The sequence below is a fragment of the Papio anubis genome, chromosome 15 (genome assembly GCF_008728515.1).
Source record: "Papio anubis isolate 15944 chromosome 15, Panubis1.0, whole genome shotgun sequence".
Classification (NCBI taxonomy): Eukaryota; Metazoa; Chordata; class Mammalia; order Primates; family Cercopithecidae; genus Papio; species Papio anubis.
Window position 1 is genome coordinate 1,528,116 of NC_044990.1, and position 20,486 is coordinate 1,548,601.

The following is a 20,486-nucleotide window of genomic DNA, read 5'->3' on the forward strand; positions in this document are numbered from 1 at the left end:
ACTAAGCAAAGACACTGACATTCAGGAGAAGTTTTGTTCTGAGTTGTGAAATGTTGCTTTTTGTCTCCCTAAGAGTTGTGAGGATGGTCAAGGCTGGAGTTATCTAATTAAGCTTGATACTATTCTCATGAGGAAGGAAGAAGTCATGGTACTGGCAGGAGTAAGAGCAGGGCCAGGTGAAGTGAGGGAAGCATCTTGATTACTGAATTTTTTTTATCTGTGTAACATGGTTTTACTCCACTCACCTTAATCCTTCCCCAACAGGTCTTGTCTTTATTTAAAATGTTGATATTGTATACATCATAAATTTTTTGCATTAATTTTTATTGTTAAAATATTGCATTAAAATTATTTAATTATCGCAATTTTTAGCATTCCCTTAAATTTTGCACCTCATTGACCTCACTCTTATCCCGGCCCAAAGAGATTCTTAAGTTAGCTACTAACTAGTGCATGGTAAACAAGAAAGTATCGAAAACAGAGTTTCTAAAAACTGCTTCTCTAATTACAATTTTACTAAGTATCATGACTAAAATAATCATCTTAACGTCCTACCAGCGATGTTTCAGAACTAGCAAACTCAATTATCATAAGACAAAGTTTGTAGAACATCTTTCATACCTCTGCAGTTAAAAATATTTCGGAGGCAATAAGGAAGGCACAAATCATAGTTCCAGTTCTTCCTAGAAAAGAAAAGAAGTTAGTTCAAGGAACATACGTGGTATAAAAATATACTCAGAAATACTCAAGGAGTGCATTTTAAGTTGATTTTCTCTCTTTTTTTGAGACAGGGTCTTGATGTGTTACGCAGGCTGGAGTGCAGTCGCACAATCTTGGCTCACTGCAACCTCCGCCTCACAGGTGAAAAATACAGTAAAAATATCTCTCATCACCTGTCCACAAAAGGACACGATGAGGTTTTTACTAAATCTATAAGAAAGCAATGATTCATGTCTTTTATAATTTTTTTGGATAATAGTAAAAAAGAAAAATTCCCAACTCATTTAGTATATTAATATAACTGATTCCAAAATTGCACAAATACAGTAGAAGAAAACTTTACACCAGCCCCACATATAAATGTAGATTTAAAAACATACACATATTTTTAAAGTGAATTCAGCAATGTAGAAACACCATGTATCAACACCAAGTGCCACTTCTCTTAAGGATGCAAGGATGTTTTTTCCAGGATGGCAGATGACAGGCTTTAGCATGCCTCAGTCATTTGGAAATAGCAAGCAAGGACCTAAAGACCAACTCTGTGAGCTTTAATTTAAGAAAGAAAATGGCAATTCCCGGGAATTAGGAAGGACATCCCAGATCCTGGGGAGGACAAAGCAGGCCAGCAGCCCCCATGACAGCACTGGACTGACAGAAGTGAGTGAGTGGCGCCCCGGTATGTGAGACAGACAGACAGACAGCCCCCCTGTCCCATCTTTTCCCCGGATTTTCGGACTGACAGAAGTGAGTGGCGCCCCAGTATGTGAGACAGACAGACAGACAGACAGCCCCTCTGTCCCATCTTTCCCCCGGATTTTCGGACTGACAGAAGTGAGTGGCGCCCCGGTATGTGAGACAGACAGACAGACAGACAGCCACAGCCCCTCTGTCCCATCTTCCCCCCGGAGATCCAAGCCACCGGCAGAGGAAGCGCCTTGTGTCTCCCCAGCCTTGGAGCTAACTTGAGGCGAGACTTGGAGACTTTGCGAGGGAAAGACACAGGGGAACGCTGCCGGCATTTTCCCAGCTGGACAAGACTGGGGGATCTTCCCTGCAGGGCTCCACCATCTTGTGCCCCCAGTCCCGCTACCCCGAGGGCCGAGGACGGAGCTCCGATTACTGCGCGCTCCGGAAATCCGCCCATCGCCTGAGGCAACAGAGCGCTCCGCCCGCTGAACAGGGACCAAGCGCGCGGCCAGCGGCTCCGGCACCAGCCAGCTCTTACCCACGGCGCCCTCTACTGGCTGGTAGGTCAAACCACACACGCAGCATAAACCTGCAGACGGAAGTGCATGGGCTCCAGAAGCAAAAGCCAAAACACCCTACCCAGCGCGCTCTACAGTCCACCCCCTAGGGAGGAGGGAAAGGGAAAGAAGAAAATAATAATAATAATAAACACAGGAGAGGAAAGAAAAAGAAAAAACCCTACCCAAACAAAAATAATGACACAGATTAGAAGTGCTAGCATCTCCAGAAGAGAAGGACCCGTGCAAGAATCCTGGCACCATGAGAAATCGGAATGTAGCGACACTACCAAAGCATCACACCAGCTCTCTGGCAATGCTTCCTACCAAAATGAAAACTCAGAAATGACAATAAACAATTCAAAGCTTGGGTTGCAAGGAAGCTCAATGAGATTCAAGGTTGAAATCAACAAAAAGAAACTTCTAAATCAATCCAGGAAATGAAGGAAGAGATAAACATCTTAATAAGAAATCAATCAGAACTTCTGGAATTAAAAACACTCACTTAAGGAATTTCAAAATACAACTGAAACATTTATCAATAGACTGGACAAAGTAGAAAACATAATTTCAGAGCTTGAAGACTGGTCGTTTGAACCAATCCAGTTAGACAAAAATAAAGAAAAAAGATTTTTTAAAAGTGAAGTCAGAAATATGAGATTATGTAAAGTGACCAAACCTACGAATTACTGGTATTCCCTAGAGAGAAAGAGAAAAAGAAAACAACCTGGAAAACATATTTCATTTCTTGAAAATAATTCAAGAAAATTTACTGAATCTTGCTAGATAGACATCTAAGTACAGTGAAGCCAGACAGTGCATGTGAGATATGTAAAAAAGGAACATTACCAAGGCATATACTCACCAGACTGTCCAAGGTCACTGTCAAAAGAAAAAGCCCTAAAGGCACTAGAGAAAAAGGCCAGATCACATACGAAGTTAGCCCATCAGGATAAGGACAGACTTCTCAGCAGAAACCTCACAAGCCAGGAGAGATTGAGGAGTCTATTTTGAGAATTCTTAAAGAAAATAAATCATAATCAAGAGATTCATATCCTGCCAAACTAAGCTTCATGAGTGAAGGAGAAATAGAAACATTTTTCTAGAGAAGCAAATGCCAAGAGAGTTCATTACCACTAGACCAATCTTACAAGAGATGCCTAAGGGAGTTGTAAACATGGAAATGAAAGAATGATACCTGCTATCATAAAAACACACTTAAGTACATAGCTCACAGACCCTATAAAACAACCACACAATAGAAAGTACAAAAAAAAAAAAAAACAGTTAACAATTTCATGATACGGTGAAAAGCTCACATGTCGATATTAACCTTGAATGTAAATGGTTTAAACACACCACTTAAAGGTCACAGAGTGGGCTGAGTGCAGTGGCTCATTCCTGTAATCCCAGCACTTTGGGAGGCCAAGGCGGGCAGATCACGAGGTTAGGAGATCAAGACCATCCTGGCCAACATGGTGAAACCCTGTCTCTACTAAAAATATAAAAATTAGCCAGGCACGGTGGCACATGCCTATAATCCCAGCTACTCAGGAGGCTGAGACAGGAGAATCACTTGAACCCAGGAGTCAGAGGTTGTGGTGAGCCAATATCGTGCCACTGCACTCTAGTCTGACGATACAGTGAGATTCTGTCAAGAAAGGAAAGAAGGAAACAAGGAAAGAAGGAAAGGAAGGAAGGAAGGAAGGAAGGAAGGCAGGAAGGAAGGAAGGAAGGGAAAGAAAGAAAGAGAAAGAGAAAGAAAGAAAGAAAAAGAAAGAAAGAAAAAAAAGAAAGAAAGAAAGAAAAGTCAGAGTGGCAAGTTGGATTAAAAAAACAAAACCCAGCCGGGCGCGGTGGCTCAAGCCTGTAATCCCAGCACTTTGGGAGGCCAAGACGGGCGGATCACGAGGTCAGGAGATCAAGACCATCCTGGCTAACACAGTGAAACCCCGTCTCTACTAAAAAATACAAAAAACTAGCTGGGCGAGGTGGCGGGCACCTGTAGTCCCAGCTACTCAGGAGGCTGAGGCAAGAGAATGGCGCAAACCCGGGAGGCGGAGCTTGCAGTGAGCTGAGATCCGGCCACTGCACTTCAGCCTGGGTGACAGAGCGAGACTCCGTCTCAAAAAAACAAAACAAAACAAAACAAAACAAAAAAACCATCTGTCTGCTGTCTTCAAGAGACCCATCTCACATGTAACAACACCAATAGGTTCAAAATAAAGGGCTGAAGAAAGATCTATCACACAAACAAAACAAAAAAGAGCAGGGGTCACTATTCCTAAAACAGATAAAACAGGCTTTAAACCAACAACAGTAGAAAAGGACAAAGAAGAGCATTACATAATGATAAGGAGTTCAATTCAACAAGAAGCCTTAACTATCCTAAACATATATGCACCCAACATTGGCTCACCCAGGTTAATAAAACAGATACTTCTAGACCTATAAAAAGACTTAGCCACACAGCAGTAGTCAGGGGACTTCAACACCCCACTGATAACATTACACAGATCATAAAGACTGAAAAGTAACGAAGAGATTCTGGACTTAAATTCAACACTTGACCAATTGGACCTAATAGAAACCTAAAGAACTCCCAGCATTTTGGGAGGCCGAGGCGGGTGGGCGGATCATGAGAACAGGAGTTCGAGACCAGCCTGGTCAATACGGTGAAAACCCATTGCTACTAAAAATGCAAAAATTAGCCCGGCATGGTGGCAGGTGCCTGTAATCCCAGCTACTCTGGAGGCTGAGGCAGGAGAATTTCTTGAACCCAGGAGGCAAAGGTTGCAGTGAGCCAAGATCATGCCACTGCACTCCAGCCTGGACAACAGAGCAAGACTCCATCTCAAAAAAACAAAAAACAAAACAAAACAAAACAAAACGCCTACAAACCAAAAAAGCCCTAGATCAGATGTATTCACAGCTGAATTCTATCAAATATACAAAGAAGAACTGGTGCCAGTTCTACTGAAACTATTCCAAAAAATTGAGGAGGGACTCTTCCCTAATTCATTCCATGAATCCTGCATCACCCTGAAACCAAAACCTGGCAAAGACACAATAAAAAAAAGAAAACTAAAGGGTAATCTCAATGATGAAGACAGCCACAAAAATCCTTAGCAAAACACTGGGAAACCAAATCCAACAGCACATCAAAAAGTTCACAATCAAGTAAGCTTCATTCCAAGGATACAAGGTCCAGCACATGCAAATCAATAAATGTGATTCACCACACAAACAGAATTAAACAGAAACCACATGATCATCTCAGTAGATGCAGAAAAAAAGCATTTGATAAAATTCAACATCTTTCTTGAAAAAAAACACTCAAGAAACTAGGAATCAAAGGAACATACTTCAAAATAGAGCCATGGGCCAGGTGCAGTGGCTCACATCTGTAATCCCAGCACTTTGGGAGGCCAAGGCAGGCGGATCACTTGAGGTCAGGAGTTCAAGACCAGCCTGGCCAACATAGTGAAACTCCATCTTTACTAAAAATACAAAAATTAGCCGGGCGTGGTGTCGCACACCTGTAATCTCAGTGACTCAGAAGGCTGAGGCAGGAGAATTGCTTGAACCCAGGAGGCGGAGGTTGCAGTGTGCCGAGATTGCGCCACTGTACTCCAGCCTGGATAACAGAGCAAGACTCCATCTTAAAAAAACAAAAACAACAACAACAAAAAAAAAACAGACTGGGCACGGTGGCTCATGCCTGTAATGCCAGCACTTTGGGAGGCTGAAGTGGGTGGATTACCTGAGGTCAGGTGTTCGAGAGCAGCCTGGCCAACGTGGTGAAACCCCATCTCTACTAAAAATACAAAAATAAGCTGGGCATGGTGACAGGCACTTGTAATCCCAGCTACTTGGGAGGCTGAGGCAGGAGAATTGCTTGAACTTGGGAGGTGGAGGTTGCAGTGAGCCAAGATTCCGCCATTGCACTCCAGCCTGGGCAACAAGAGCAAAACTCCATCTCGAGGAAAAAAAAAAAAAAAAAAAGAAATCATTTCCTTTGCAGCATCATGGATGCAGCTGGAAGTCATCATCCTGAGCAAATTAATGCAGGAACAAAAAACCAAATACCATATGTTCTCACTCATAAGTGAAAGCTAAACAACGGGTGCTCATGGACATCAAGGCGGCAATAATGGACACTGGGGAGTTCTAGAGGGGGCTCAGCAGAAAACGGCACAGGTTGAAAAACTAACTATTGGGTCCTATGCGCAGTACCTGGGTGATGTGATCAATCATACCCCAAACCTCAGCATCACACGATATTACCAATAAACCTGCACATGTACTTCCGAATCTAAAATAAAAGTTACATTATACCAAAAAAACTAAGCTCAAAAAGAAAACAAATGTGTTTTGCCCATTAAAAGACAAATAATAAAAGAGTACAAGAATCATCCTATATCAGAAATCTATATTAATGCAATTTATCATATTCATTGATTAAAGAAGACATACCTTACAATTATCTCAATAATGCAGGAAAAAGCATTCACTAAAATTCAACTTGCACCTGTGGCTTTAAAAATTAACAAAAACTAGGAAACTTCGTTAACTCAACAAAGAGAATCTACCAAAATACCTACCAGGAACATCATATTAATGACATAATATTGACAGCATTTTCTTTAAAGCCTGGAATTAAACAAAAATGCCCTCTCTTCACTGCTTCCGTTTAACAATATACTGCAGGCCTCACCAGTGTAGAAAGTCAGTGTAGTAAGTAAATCTGTAGAATAACTCCTTAATCTAATGAGAGAGTTTAGGAAGATTTCTAGATGCAAGTTCAACATAAATATAAATTAATAGCTAAATCAAGGATGCAGGTTGAAATCTTTACAGTAATTACTAAAAACAGAGAAAAGGAGTATATGATTCCAAGGTAATGACAGAGGGTGAGAAGGAAAGAATTATATTATTAAAATTCAATCAAACGAAAACAGAATGTCAGTAGGAATATAGGAGAGTTAAATAAAATAATTGACAAATGGATGTACATAGAACGCTGCTCTCAACAATGCGTAATACATGTTCTTTTCAAATGTACAGAAAACATTTGATAATATCGACCAAATTCTGGGCCATAAAGCAAGCCTAAACAATTTTCAAAGAACTGAAAAAGAAAAAAAATATATAGTATGTTCTGTGTCCACAACACAATATAATCAGAAATCAAAAATTTAAAGATAAATACAAAATATTCATGTTTGGAAATAAGGAAATATACTTCCACAAAACTCATGGGTAAAAAAAAAGCAAGCACAGTCAAAACTGGAAAATAGTTTGAACTAAGTAAAATAAAAACACTACAAATAAAAATTTATGGGATGAAGCTAAAGCAATTCTTGGTGAAAACTTGTAGCCTTAAATGGTAAATAGAAAAGACAGTGGTCGACACTCTAAGAATTATCCATGTCAAGAAGTCAGGAAAAGAACAAATTAACCCAAAGAGTACAGAAGAAAATATGAAATATAATAGTAATTGATGAAATAAAAAATAAATTAAAAATAGAGACCACCAATAAGGCCAAAAATTTGGTACTTTTAAAAGACTAGTAAAATTGATAAATCCCTGGTGAGACTAATCAAAAGAAAAAAGGGGAGAAGGTACCAAGAAAGCAATGTAAGGAATAAGAAAAGGAACACCTCTGTAGACATTAAAATGGTAAAATGATATTGTGAACAATTTGATGTTAAGACAGTTCAAAGTTAGATTAAATGGACAAATGCTGGGAAAACTATAATCTACCAAAATGGGCAAAATAAATAAAATTATTAAAAAATTATATATGTGGAATTGAGCCATAATTTAAAGACTTCCCTCCAGAAAAAACTCTAGGCCAATGTGCCTTCACTGGTGAATTTCACTTTATACTTAAGAAGGAAGAAAATAACCATGCATAAATTTACCCGGAGAATAAAAACAGAGAAAATGAAATCTAACTCATTTTACGAAGCCAAGATTTGAAAAAACTATGAGGAAGGAAAATTATAACCAATCGCCCAGATGACATGAATTTAAAAATCCTAAACAAAATATTAACAAACAGGATCTGGCAATTTAATAATAAAATAATTTAATGATTATTTAACAAAATAATACAGCACAATTACGTTTATTCCAGAAATATGTTGGTTTACCACTTAATCAATGTAATTAACCACATTCATTTATAGGATAAAGTAGAAAAATTATCATCTCAAAGATTCAGAAAAATCTTTAAAAATTCAACATCCATTCATGATTAAAAAAAAAAAACTCTTCGTAAACTAAAGGAATTTCTTTTTTCTTTCTTTCTTTTTGTTTTGTTTTGTTTTGTTTTTTGAGACAGAGTCTCACTCTGTTATCCAGGCTGGAGAGCAGCAGTGCGATGTTGGCTCACTGCAGCCTCTGCCTCCTGGGTTCAAGTGATTCCCTCACCTCAGCCAGGGTAGTTGGCATTGCAGGCATGCGCCACCACACCTGGCACATTTTTGTATTTTTTAGTAGAGATGGGGTTTCACCATGTTGCCTAGGCTGGTCTTAAATTCCTGGCCTCAAGTGATCTGCCCCGCTGGGCCTCCCAAAGTGCTGGGATTACAGGTATAAGTCACGGCGCCCAGCCAAGGAATTTCTTAATCTGATAAATGGTAGCTCTCTCACACACACGCACGCGCGCGCACACACACACACACTCGTAAAGCAATTGGAGAGATGTTGAAAGCTTTTCCTTTGAGAATGGAACTGTATGTTGATGGTTGCTATTGCCACTTGTAATTTTACGCTGTACTAAAGGTTCTAGCCAGTGCTAGGGGAGAGAAATGACTGAAATGGAAAAAATACAATTTATTATTTTCATATGATGTAATCATGTACCATAAAATCCAAAAGAATCTATAGATAAATTAGTAGAACTAATAAGTGAGTTTAGGCTGGACACAGTGGCTCAGGCCTGCAGTCCTAGCACTCTGGGAGGCGGAGGCTGAGGCTGGCAGATCACTTGATCCTAGGAGTTTGAGACCTACCTGGGCTACATAGCAAAACCCCATCTCTACAAAAAAATCAAAAAATTAGCTGGGCATGGTGGCACCTGCCTGCAGTCCTAGCTACTCAAGAGGCTGATATGGGAGGATCACCTGAACCCAGGGAGGTTGAGGCTATAGTGAGCCATGATCGTGCCACTGCACTCCAGCCTGGGTGACAGAATGAGACCCTACCTCAAAAAAAAAAAAAAAAAAAAAAAAAGTGAGTTTAGGAAAGTTGCTAATTGCAAGATTAATAAATGAACTGCACTTAAAACAACAAAAAACATTTAGAAAATAAACATTTTAAAGGGATTTCATTTAAATAACCACAACATATCAAGTAGTCTAGGAATAAATCTCACCAAAAATATGCAAGCTTTCTATACAGAAAACGAGAAAGCATTGTAAAGAGAAACTGAAGAGGACCCAACTCAACGAGAGAACACCTCCGTTCATGGGTTGGATGAGTCAATATTGTAAAAATTCAATTCTCCCCAGTCTATAAATTCAATGTAATTCCAAGCAAATTTCTATCCAGTGTGTGTAATTTGACTAGTTGATTCCCAAATTTATATGGAAAAGTAGATAACCTAAAATACCCAAACCATTGTGAAGAAAAAGAAAAAGATGATTATACTCACATGACTGGAAATGAGGACGTATTAGAAAGCTACAGTAAGATAGTTGTGCTGTTGGCACACAGATGAAAAATCGATGAACAGAACAGAAAGGTCAGAAACAGATTCACGTTCTGCAGGGTAGTAAAGCAATGAAAATCTTCTCAACCTGTGTGTTGGAATAATTGGACAGCCATACATGGAAAAAGATGAAACCTGATGCCTTCCTCACACCACACACATAAATCAATTTTAAAAGGAATGAAGCTTCTAGAAGAAAATATGGTAGTAAAATGTCCTTTAAACTCAAGGAAAATTGTCTTAATCAGGACACAAACGCACAAACTTTTTAAAGTGATACCTACGACGGTAACACAACTAAGAACTTCTGTCAACCACAGGATACTCCTGAGAGAGAGAAAAGGCAAATCACAGAGCAGAAAAGCTTTCCTGAATACATTTATGATCAATAACAGAACTGAAATCAGAATACATAAATAATTCCTACAATCAAGAGAAAAAGGATGAATAAACCAGGAGAAAAATGGTTAAGAAAATTAAAAAGTGGCCAGGCGCGGTGGCTCAAGCCTGTAATCCCAGCACTTTGGGAGGCCGAGACGGGCGGATCACGAGGTCAGGAGATCGAGACCATCCTGGCTAACCCGGTGAAACCCCGTCTCTACTAAAAAATACAAAAAAATAGCTGGGCGAGGTGGCGAGCGTCTGTAGTCCCAGCTACTTGGGAGGCTGAGGCAGGAGAATGGCGTGAACCCGGGAGGCAGAGCTTGCAGTGAGCCGAGATCGCACCACTGCACTCCAGCCTGGGTGACAGAGCAAGACTCCGTCTCAAAAAAAAAAAAAAAAAAGAAAATTAAAAAGTTACTTTACAGAAAGGATATCCAAATACTTAATAATCTTAAGAAAACTTCCTCAATCTTATTAGTAATTACAGAAATGCAAATGATCACCACCATAAGATGCCATCACACAAACCCCCAAAGGCTAAAAATAGAAATACTCAGAATTGTAAGTATTGGGGAAGACATGGAATGCTTGAAGTATACAATACCAGTGGAATAAAAATCGGTACTACTGTTTTAGAAAACAGGTGACATTATCAAGTAAAGTTCAAGATTCATTACCCTAAGACAGAACAATTTTAGTCCAAGGTATATACTCAACAAAAATGTGGCCACATGTGCAACAAGAAACGTGTATTTTTAAAAGCAGTATTATTGGGCTAGGCGCAGTGGCTCATGCCTGTAATCCCAGCACTTTGGGAGGCAGAGGAAGGTGCATCACTTGAGGTCAGGAGTTTGAGGCCAGCCTGGACAACATGGCAAAACCCCATCTCTACTAAAAATACAGCTGGGTGTGATGGTGGATGCCTGTAATCCCAGCTACTTGGGAGGCTCAGGCACGAGAATTGCTTGAACCCAGGAGGCAGAGGTTACGATGAACTGAAATCATGCCACTGCACTCCAGTCTGGGTGATAGAGTGAGATTTTATCTCAAAAAAAAAAAAAAAAAGCAGCACTATTTATCACAGTAAAAACTGGACACAACCTAAATGTAATAGAAAAAAAGAGATTCCATTTTCAGTCACAATTTGTGTAGGAATGAATTTTTGAAAAGATGTGAAAGACATGATTAAAAAAAAAGTATAAAATATTATTAAAGAAAGAACAAGATAATTCACATGTACAACTCAATATCTCAAAGTTGTCAGTTCTGTCAAGTTAATCTATAAATTCAATGTAGTTCCAACAAAAATCATAAAAGTGTTTTATTCTGGCAGTTCACAAAATGATTTTAAAATTGAACGTAATAATTAAGTTCCAAGGAGAGCAAGACTATTCTGCCTTTATCAAACTATATTATAAAGCTACAATAATTACAAAAGTGTGGTAGAGAGAACTCAGAAACAGTTTTGAATATGTATAGAAACTTGGTATATTACTGAGAGGAATTACAAATTAATGGAGAACAAAATAGCATGCAATTGATGGTGTTAAGGCAATTGGCTATCTATATGAACAAAATACTTCCCCCAACTTCCAATAAGATTAAAGAACTAAATATTAAAAATGGAACTTGAATATTTTTGAAGAAATGTGGAATCTTTACTACATCAGTATAGGGGTGAATTTCTTAAACGTGACAGAAAAGCATGAAATACATACACACGCAGAGATGAACAAATTTTACTATATTCAAAATTACAAACCTCTCTCCAGGCACGATGGCTCGTGCCTGTAATCCCAGCACTTTGGGAAGCTGAGGTGGGTGGATCACTTGAGTCCAGGAGTTCGAGACCAGTCTGGGCAACATAGTGAGACCCTGTCTCTACCAAAAATACAAAAATTAGCCAGGCATGGTGATGGTCGCCCGTAGTCCCACCTACTCAGAGGGGCTGAGATGGGAGGATCGCTTGAGCCCCAGGAGGTTCAGGCTGCAATGAGCTGAGATCGTGCCACTGTACTCCAGCCTGGGTGGCAGAGTGAGACCATGTCTCAAAACAAAACAAAAATTTACAAACTTTTGTACAACAAAATAAGTCACAATCAAATTTAAAAGGCAACATGCTGGGAGAATATAATTGCAATACTAAGAAAAACTGGCATTCAGGTTCCTTGAAGAACTCCTATAAAATCAATATAAAATATGTTTACTATCATGATACTCTTGGTAACCTGCAGGCAGCAACCACAGAAGACAGCAAGACTAATATGAATGAACACTTAAAAAAAGAGGCCGCTCTGGTACATACCAGCTGAATAATAGCCCTCTAAACAGCCTTTAACAGTATCAACAAAATATTATGTGAACACAGAATAACGTAAACCCCCTCTCAGCAAAAAAGAAAAAAGTCAAAGTTGAAATGAGTGCTTTCCTTCAAGCAAGGAATTAGCATTAGTTAATAGAAAACTGATGCTAACTTCTTGAATAATAACATTTTAGGTTGGGCAATGTGAAATGGCCATTTTTAAAGCAAAAGATGGTTAAAAACTGCCAATTTCAAATGATTCAGCCTCTATATTCTTGATTTAACTATGGTATTGCAAATTGCCAGTTTATATACAATATTCCAATCCCTAGAGCTAAACACAGAACCTGTATATTAACTAATGTGTTGAAACTAGCCAATAAGACTAAAACTTGATTTTACTGAATTATGTAAGTCAGTTTACAGTGTTACGTTTTCCTGGAATTTGATATAAAAATTGATTTAGAGCCCACTAAAAATGTAATTATTTATGTTTGTCAAAAATTGTGAAATATGCTTAGATGATTATTTAAAGCCTAAACCTGAATGAGAGAAAATCTAGCTAAACTTAAATTGGTTGGACTTACAAAATGGGGCTTTTTCCCCCATTTTAACCCCACCAATGTCAACTTCTTTGTATCATTAGACTATAAAAATTCCAGTATAATTTTTGAAATAGCATCTCTGTTGGCTCCCTTAATCTAAAGGTTCTCACAAAGTTTAAGAACAACCTTAATATTACTGGAACAAAAACAGACATATAGACCAATGGAACAGAACAGAGAGCCCAGAATAAACCCATGCATTTATAGTCAGCTGATGTTCAACAAAGGTGCCAAGAGTCCAAGATGGGGAAAGGACAGTCTCTTCAATAAACGATACTGGGCAAACTGAATATCCACTGGTGGAAGAATGAAATTACACTCTATCTCACCTATATACAAAAATCAACTCAAAGTAAATGCTTAATTGTGAAACCTGAAATTGAAAAACTACTAGAAGAAAACATAGGTGAAAATCTTCTTGACATTGGTCTGGGACAAGATATTTTTGGATATGACTGAAAAGCATAGGCAACAAAAGAAAAAGTAGACAAATGATACTGTATCAAACTAAAATGCTTTTGCACAGCAAAGGAAACATTTATGGAGTAAAGAGACAACCTACAGAATGGGAGAAAATATCTACAAAGCATACATTCGATAATAGGTTAATAGATTTTTTTTAAAAAGGAACTCAGACAACACAATAGCAAGAGAACAAGTTACTTCTCTAGAAAATGGGCAAAGAACCTGAAAAGATATTTCCCAAAAGAAGACACACAAGTGGCCAAGAGGTATATGAGGAAATGCTAAACATCGTTAATCATCAGGGAAACGCAAATTAAACACAAAGTGATATCCTCACGCCTGTTAGGATGGTCATTAACAAAAAGACAAAAGAGTTGGTCAGGATGTAGAGAAAAGGGATCCCCCTCGTACACTGTTGGTGTGAATGTAAATTAGTAGTTATTCTGGAAAACAGCACTGAGATTCCTCAAAAAACCAAGAATAGAACTACCATATGATTTGGAGATTCCACTTCTGGGTATATACCCAAAGGAAATGAAATCTGCACTCCCGCGTTCATTGCAGCATTATTCCTAATACCCAAGCTATGGAGTCCATGTAAATGTCATCAATGGAGGAATGGATAAAGGACATGTGGTATGTGCAAATAAAGGCATACTCTTCAGCCTGAGAGGATATCCTGTCACTTGAGATAATACGGATGAAACTGGAGAACGCTATGCTAAGTGAAATAAGCCAGGCATAGAAAGACAAATACTGCACGTCTCACTTATTTGTGGAATCTAAAAAAGTCAAATTCATAGAAGCAGAGAGTAGAATGGTGCTTACCAGGGGCTGGGGGGACAAAACTGGGGGAATTATAGAGATATTGGTTTTTACTTTATTATTATATTTTTTAGATGGAATTTTGTTCTTGTTGTCCAGGCTGGAGTGCAATGGTGCAATCTCGGCTCACTGCAACCTCTGCCTTCTGGGTTCAAGTGATTCTTCTGCCTCAGCCTCCCGAGTAGCTGGGATTACAGATGCATGCCACTACACCCAGCTAATGTTTTGTATTTTTAGTAGAGCTAGGGCTTCACCATGTGATCCACCTGCCTCAGCCTCCTAAAGTGCTGGGATTACAGGTGTGAGCCACTGCGCCCAGCCTGAGATGTTGATTAAAGGATGAAAAATTTCAATTAGGAAGAATAAGTTCAGGAAATTCATTGTACAACATAGTGACCATAGTTGATATATACTTGAAAATTGCTGAGAGAGTAGATTTTAAATTACTCCACAAAAATATGTGGAGTAATGCGTACGTCAATTAGCTTGATTTAACCATTTCACAATGTTAATATACATCAAAACATCATATTGTACACCATAAATAGATTTTTATGTTAATTTAAAAATTTAAAAAGATCAGCCTTAAATAAAATAAAAGTACTCTGACATTCTAAAATTAAAGACTGTTTGTATTTTGAGAGATATAAACTGGCAAACCAAAAATAAAGAAATCCAAATACTAGGAAAACAAGGGAAAATATGCTCAACTTTCCTTAGTTCTTTTTTCCTTCCCTTCCTTATCCTCTCCCTATCGCCTACCCTTCCTCCTCTCCTCTTTCCTTTCTCCTCCCCTTCTTTCAGTCTTGGAGCTAATATTTAAAAATGCTAACAATTGTTAATACGTATTAATAGCAATGTGTATCTTGTTCTTGTACTTTATCTATATTTACATGTCTTTAGAAAGGGAGAAATAAAAAGGAAAATGTTATTACCTTTGCCTCCTTTACAGTGAATTGCTACGATGTTTGCAGGATCTTGAGCCATCCACTCATTTACTTCCTTGGTGAAAACCACCATCTCACTAATTTCAAGTTTAAGATTTTTAGTTAAAATATTTTCAAAAAATCAAACCCAATATATTTAGCCCTCTTCTGATAGTCAACTTAGCATAAAACTTACTGTAGAGTGGGGACATTATGATCATCAATCATGATTCTGCTGACCCTATTATGGAAGTACTTAGGATCATAAGCTCTTTCACCTAAAATAAATAATATGTACGTCATATCTCTATAGGGAATAACATAATAAATGATGAACTTATAAATAAGTTAACATATCTTATTAGAATTCCTTATCTGTCTTCAAAAAGAGCTTTCCAAGTTGCTCCTGCCGCTCTAAAACAAACACGGGGTCTCAAAATCGTAAGGATGGTAGTGGTTTATCCATCTCATGTAACCCAAACTCAACTATTTCTGTTTAATAGGTATAATTTTTAACTTTCTAGCAGACCATTCATCATATTATTGCAGGGCAGTTAGAAACCACACAAGAGACAAATGTAGCTGACCAAAATGATGGCCCCTTGAAAATGTCTACTGAGTATACAGGTGGAGGAAAAAGTCAAGAGAGAGAGAGTATGAAGCTGGGTTACAGCCTACTTTCCAGAGTGTTCCCTTTTCTCCCATCTAGGGTCCTGCTCTCATCACAGCCCAGTGCGGACGGGGCCGAGGACTCATTTGTTAAATCGTCTATGTCCTCATAACACAATCTGGCAGGAAAAACGAAAGATTTTCCTAAACCTAATGTCGCTAGAACAGATCTTCCCTAAAATGGTTTGCTTCCACTCCAGCCTCACAGGTCCTGCCAAAGCCGCCTCCTTCACAGGGTGCTTTGTGCTGCTGGGCGAACTCCTTCTACTAAATGGGGCCAGTCCAAGATGGAGCTTTTTAAATTCATTCCTTGTCACCACCAAATACTTATGATTAAATGCAATAAAAACACAAAATCATCTTCTTACATACAGTAATCTGTTTTCTATCTATAGTAGCAAATATAGAGTAATGTACATACTGCATAGATTATAGACTCGATAGTGATTTGGATGTTTCTTATCTAGAAACCGCACGACTTCCTAAAAAAGACAAACACATAGCTTACATATTTACATGGCACCAACATAAGCTATTTCCTAGGGGGAACCTACAATGGTTATTACTTTCATTAATTTGTCTCTCACTCGCATCTTCTAGGCGAGATTCAGGGAATACGAGGGTATGCAAATTTCAAGTTCTAATCCACTGCGATTTTTCAAACAGTCCACAAAGTGTGTTTGGCCACTCAGATGAGTCTCTATTGTAAATACACACTGTTTAAAGCTATCAGATAAGGAAATTAGCTGGGGAACTAACTTTAAGTAATTTGTTCTAAATCATTAATTCACAATTAATGAGGTTCTTGTTTAAATCTAATTCATATTGGTTCTTATTTAAATTTAATTCTGAATAGATACATCTATAGAGAAAGATCTGCATATTACAGTCTACCCAAGCACTATGTAAACAAACAAATGTGAAAAGTATATAGTATGATTGTGTGTATGCGTGATAGAAAAAGATAAACATATCAAATTTTAAATAATTGGTAACAATATGGAGACTTTTTTGGCTCATCTGTTCTATTTTTTTTTAATGAAGATATATGTGTACCTATAAGTGTGTGTATATATAATGTATACATATGTGTAACCTTTAAAATGAAAAACAAATAGTAGTTACTATTTAAAATACAGTTAATACCACTATATGAATCCAACTTTCAGTAAATATATTTCTGAAACATACACACACATATGTCTATATCTCTGTGCAACAACAAAAATGACACAAAATTTTAAAACTGATTAGTATGCTACCCTCAGAGCAGCATTTACTGGCTTAATATTGAGAAAAATAAAATTAAGGTACTAAAGTCATCCATTTATTCAACTGGCTATCTCTGTTAGGAAGAAATAGTAAGTCAAAAAGATGAACACTCTGAATCTGCACATTGGGGGAGGCAAGGATGAACAGTTTTATATACTTCAGAATTCATGGAATTTCTTACATAAAATCCATACGGGTTTAGAAATCACATATAAAAACTACAAATATCTATGAGAAATTTAAGCAAATTTTAATCAGTTCTTTGGATGAGGAAGAACTGAAAGTGTTGAATCAGTGGAAGATCAATAGGCTTAGGTTTGACTTCATAAAAATCTGAAATTTCTGCTTAAAAATGCTATAATGAATAACAGGGGAAACGATTTTTCAGAAAAATTGACTGGGGACTATGCCTAGTATGATAAATTAATAGTTCATTAACAACAACTTAAATATTACTCACTCACCTTATAGATAAATGGGCCAAGGACATAAACAATCCATAAATGAGAAAATCCAACTGATTAACAGCCTACATAAATATTCAGTGTCACCAACAAAGAAGTCAAAACAATGACATGCCATTTGCACCCATGAAATTAACCCTTTCCCTTTTGAGATGAGAAATCTCACTATGTTGCGCAAAATAGAGTGCATTGGCCGGATCTCAGCTCACTGCAAGCTCCGCCTCCCGGGTTCACACCATTCTCCTGCCTCAGCCTCCCGAGTAGCTGGGACTACAGGCGTCGCCACCTCACCCAGCTAGTATTTTTTTTTTTTTTTTTTTTGTATTTTTTAGTAGAGACGGGGTTTCACTGTGTTAGCCAGGATGGTCTTGATCTCCTGACCTCGTGATCTGCCCGTCTCAGCCTCCCAAAGCGCTGGGATTACAGGCTTGAGCCACCGCGCCCGGCCAACCCTTTATCTTTTAATGAGAAAATCCAATGCTGGCAAAATAAGGCATGAAATTCAAAACTTTGATTTATTATTGATACAAGAATACAATTGCTCTTGGATTTAGTAAGATATATTAAGAACCCTAAAAATATTCATACTCTTAGCTAGGTAATTTTACTCCTAGCACTCTATACAGAAAAAGCCTATGCGCAAAGATGTCTGTTGCTGTATTATTGATTATAGTGACAAATGTCCAACATTAGAGGTTAATCACAGCGCTAATGAAATATCATGCAACCATTAGAATACTGTCCTGTCCTGCATTTCATTTTATTTTATTTTATTTTATTTTATTTTGAGATGGAGTTTCACTCTTGTTGCCCAGGCTGGAGTGCAATGGTGCAATATCAGCTCACTGCAACCTCCGCCTCCCAGGTTCAAGCAATTCTCCTGCCTCAGCCTCCTGAGTAGCTGGGATTACAGGCGCCCACCACTATGCCTGGCTAATTTTTTGTATTTTTAGTAGAGACGGGGTTTCACCGTGTCAGCCAGGCTGGTTTTGAACTCCTGACCTCAGGTGATCCACCCTCCTCGGCCTCCCAAAGTGCTGGGATTACAGGTGTGAGCCACCACACCTGTCCCTGTCCTTCATTCTCTCAACAAGTAAGTATCTCCCACTGGTAATTTATGTGCAGCCTTCCTTAGTATACACATATAGAAAAACAGTCAATTTTGTTTTCATGGGAAAACAAATAAACCTGGATGGTTAAGCTTTAGGGATTTTTCCGAATCCACTTCCTAGTTGTCTCAATGTCTAAATCATATATATATAGAGACTCAATATTTAGATGATTTACTGCTGCATTTTCTGATCTAAGTAGTTTACTGAAGACTCTAAATACCTCTTATCCAAATTAGGTGAAAAAGGACATAAAGAATCTAGAAAAAATTTCAACTCTGCCAAGAATCTACATTTTTCTGGTCACAATCTGTCACCAGATGGACAGTTTCTGTTTTCAGCCAGAATTAAGTGCATTCAATTCTACCAGGAACAGAAATTAAAAGATGGCTAAGAAAATTGTAGGAAGGTAGATAACTGTATATATGATTTTTCTCAATAGCTCAGCCTTTGCATGGGCTTACTAAGTTTATAATTTCTGAAACTCTTCCTTGTGATGCAAAAGTAGAAAATGCTGTCTCCTCTTTGAAAGCCTTCTTACAACAACCTCCACCTTCGGGTTTTCCTGAATCTACCAACTCTTCTCTCTGCCTATCTTAGTACGTTCCTTGATTTGGAGGCAAAGGCATACTTCTGTACTTGCATGAGGTGGTAGCAGTGGCCAAACGTGTTGATGCTTCCACCACAGTGCTTGTCTCTCCACTAACTCTAGGGTCCTGCATCTCTACAGTTTTTGCTACTTCAAGGCAGCATCTGACATTTCCCCACTAGTCAATTTACCACTTATGAAACTGTAATGTCTGCTTTGCATATTCGCTGTTATTCAAAATGTAACCCTGCAACTTTATTCCCTTTTAGGAATAAAGGGGAATCACATGACTGTTCAGCATCCTCTCAGGAGTTAAGTATGCCTGGATTTGAATCTTCTCCCTTTTAGTCAACCTTGATTCAATGCACTTTGTAGATGGTTCTCAAATATGACAGAGACACTCGCAGTGTAGGACACACTGTTACCAGTGAACATGCAACCACTGAGGGCTCCATGGCCCGATTCCCAGCCTGCCCAGGCAGCTGAACTAGTAACTTAGATTTGGGGCTGCACTCTGGCAAAGATGAAAGACTAAATATTAATACGGATGGTAGATTTGCTTTTCGGGTGGTTTATGATTTGTGGAATTTATTAAAATACATGATTACCTCCTTTTTGGACACTCTGATTAAAAATGGTAAAGGGGCCGGGTGCGGTGGCTCAAGCCTGTAATCCCAGCACTTTGGGAGGCCAAGATGGGCGGATCACGAGGTCAGGAGATCGAGACCATCCTGGCTAACATGGTGAAACCTGTCTCTACTAAAACATACAAAAAACTAGCCAGGTGAGGTGGCAGGCGCCTGTAGTCCCAGCTACTCTGGAGGCTGAGGCAGGAGAATGGTGTGAACCCGGGAGGTGGAGCTGGAAGTGAGCCGAGATCACACCACTGCACTCCAGCCTGGGCAACACAGCGAGACTCCGTCTCAAAAAAAAAAAAAAATGGTAAAGGAATCAATGACTCATTAGTACTTTGTCAATGCCCCAAGGAGATAACAGTTTAATAACTGATAGAAACCAAGAGCCTAGAGATCACCCCAGAAGGAAATAGGAATATCTTTGTTTTGCTTTACATTCTAAAAGGTTTTGGCTTTTTAAAATCACCCCAGCTAATATTAAGTGTTGCCAAATTTATATTAGTCACCACCAAATCTACTGAAAGAAAATTGGCTCAATATAGACATGCTATAA

General features: G+C 38.5%; 1 protein-coding gene across 2 annotated transcripts in view; it reads right to left on the reverse strand.

Moving 5' to 3' along the window:
* Window positions 1-20,486, reverse strand: part of TPTE2 (transmembrane phosphoinositide 3-phosphatase and tensin homolog 2) — a 72,569-nt gene that overhangs the window by 14,567 nt on the left and 37,516 nt on the right. Inside the window, exons 10-13 of one of the 2 annotated variants that reach the window (XM_031655749.1) lie at window positions 16,286-16,346; window positions 15,392-15,473; window positions 15,205-15,293; window positions 622-683 (exon numbers count right to left, since the gene is read on the reverse strand). In XM_031655749.1, coding sequence (XP_031511609.1) covers window positions 622-683; window positions 15,205-15,293; window positions 15,392-15,473; window positions 16,286-16,346 — 294 coding nt within the window. Of the gene's footprint in view, window positions 1-621; window positions 684-1,685; window positions 1,874-15,204; window positions 15,294-15,391; window positions 15,474-16,285; window positions 16,347-20,486 lie in introns of those variants that run through there. The other variant, XM_031655750.1, reaches the window with a different exon arrangement.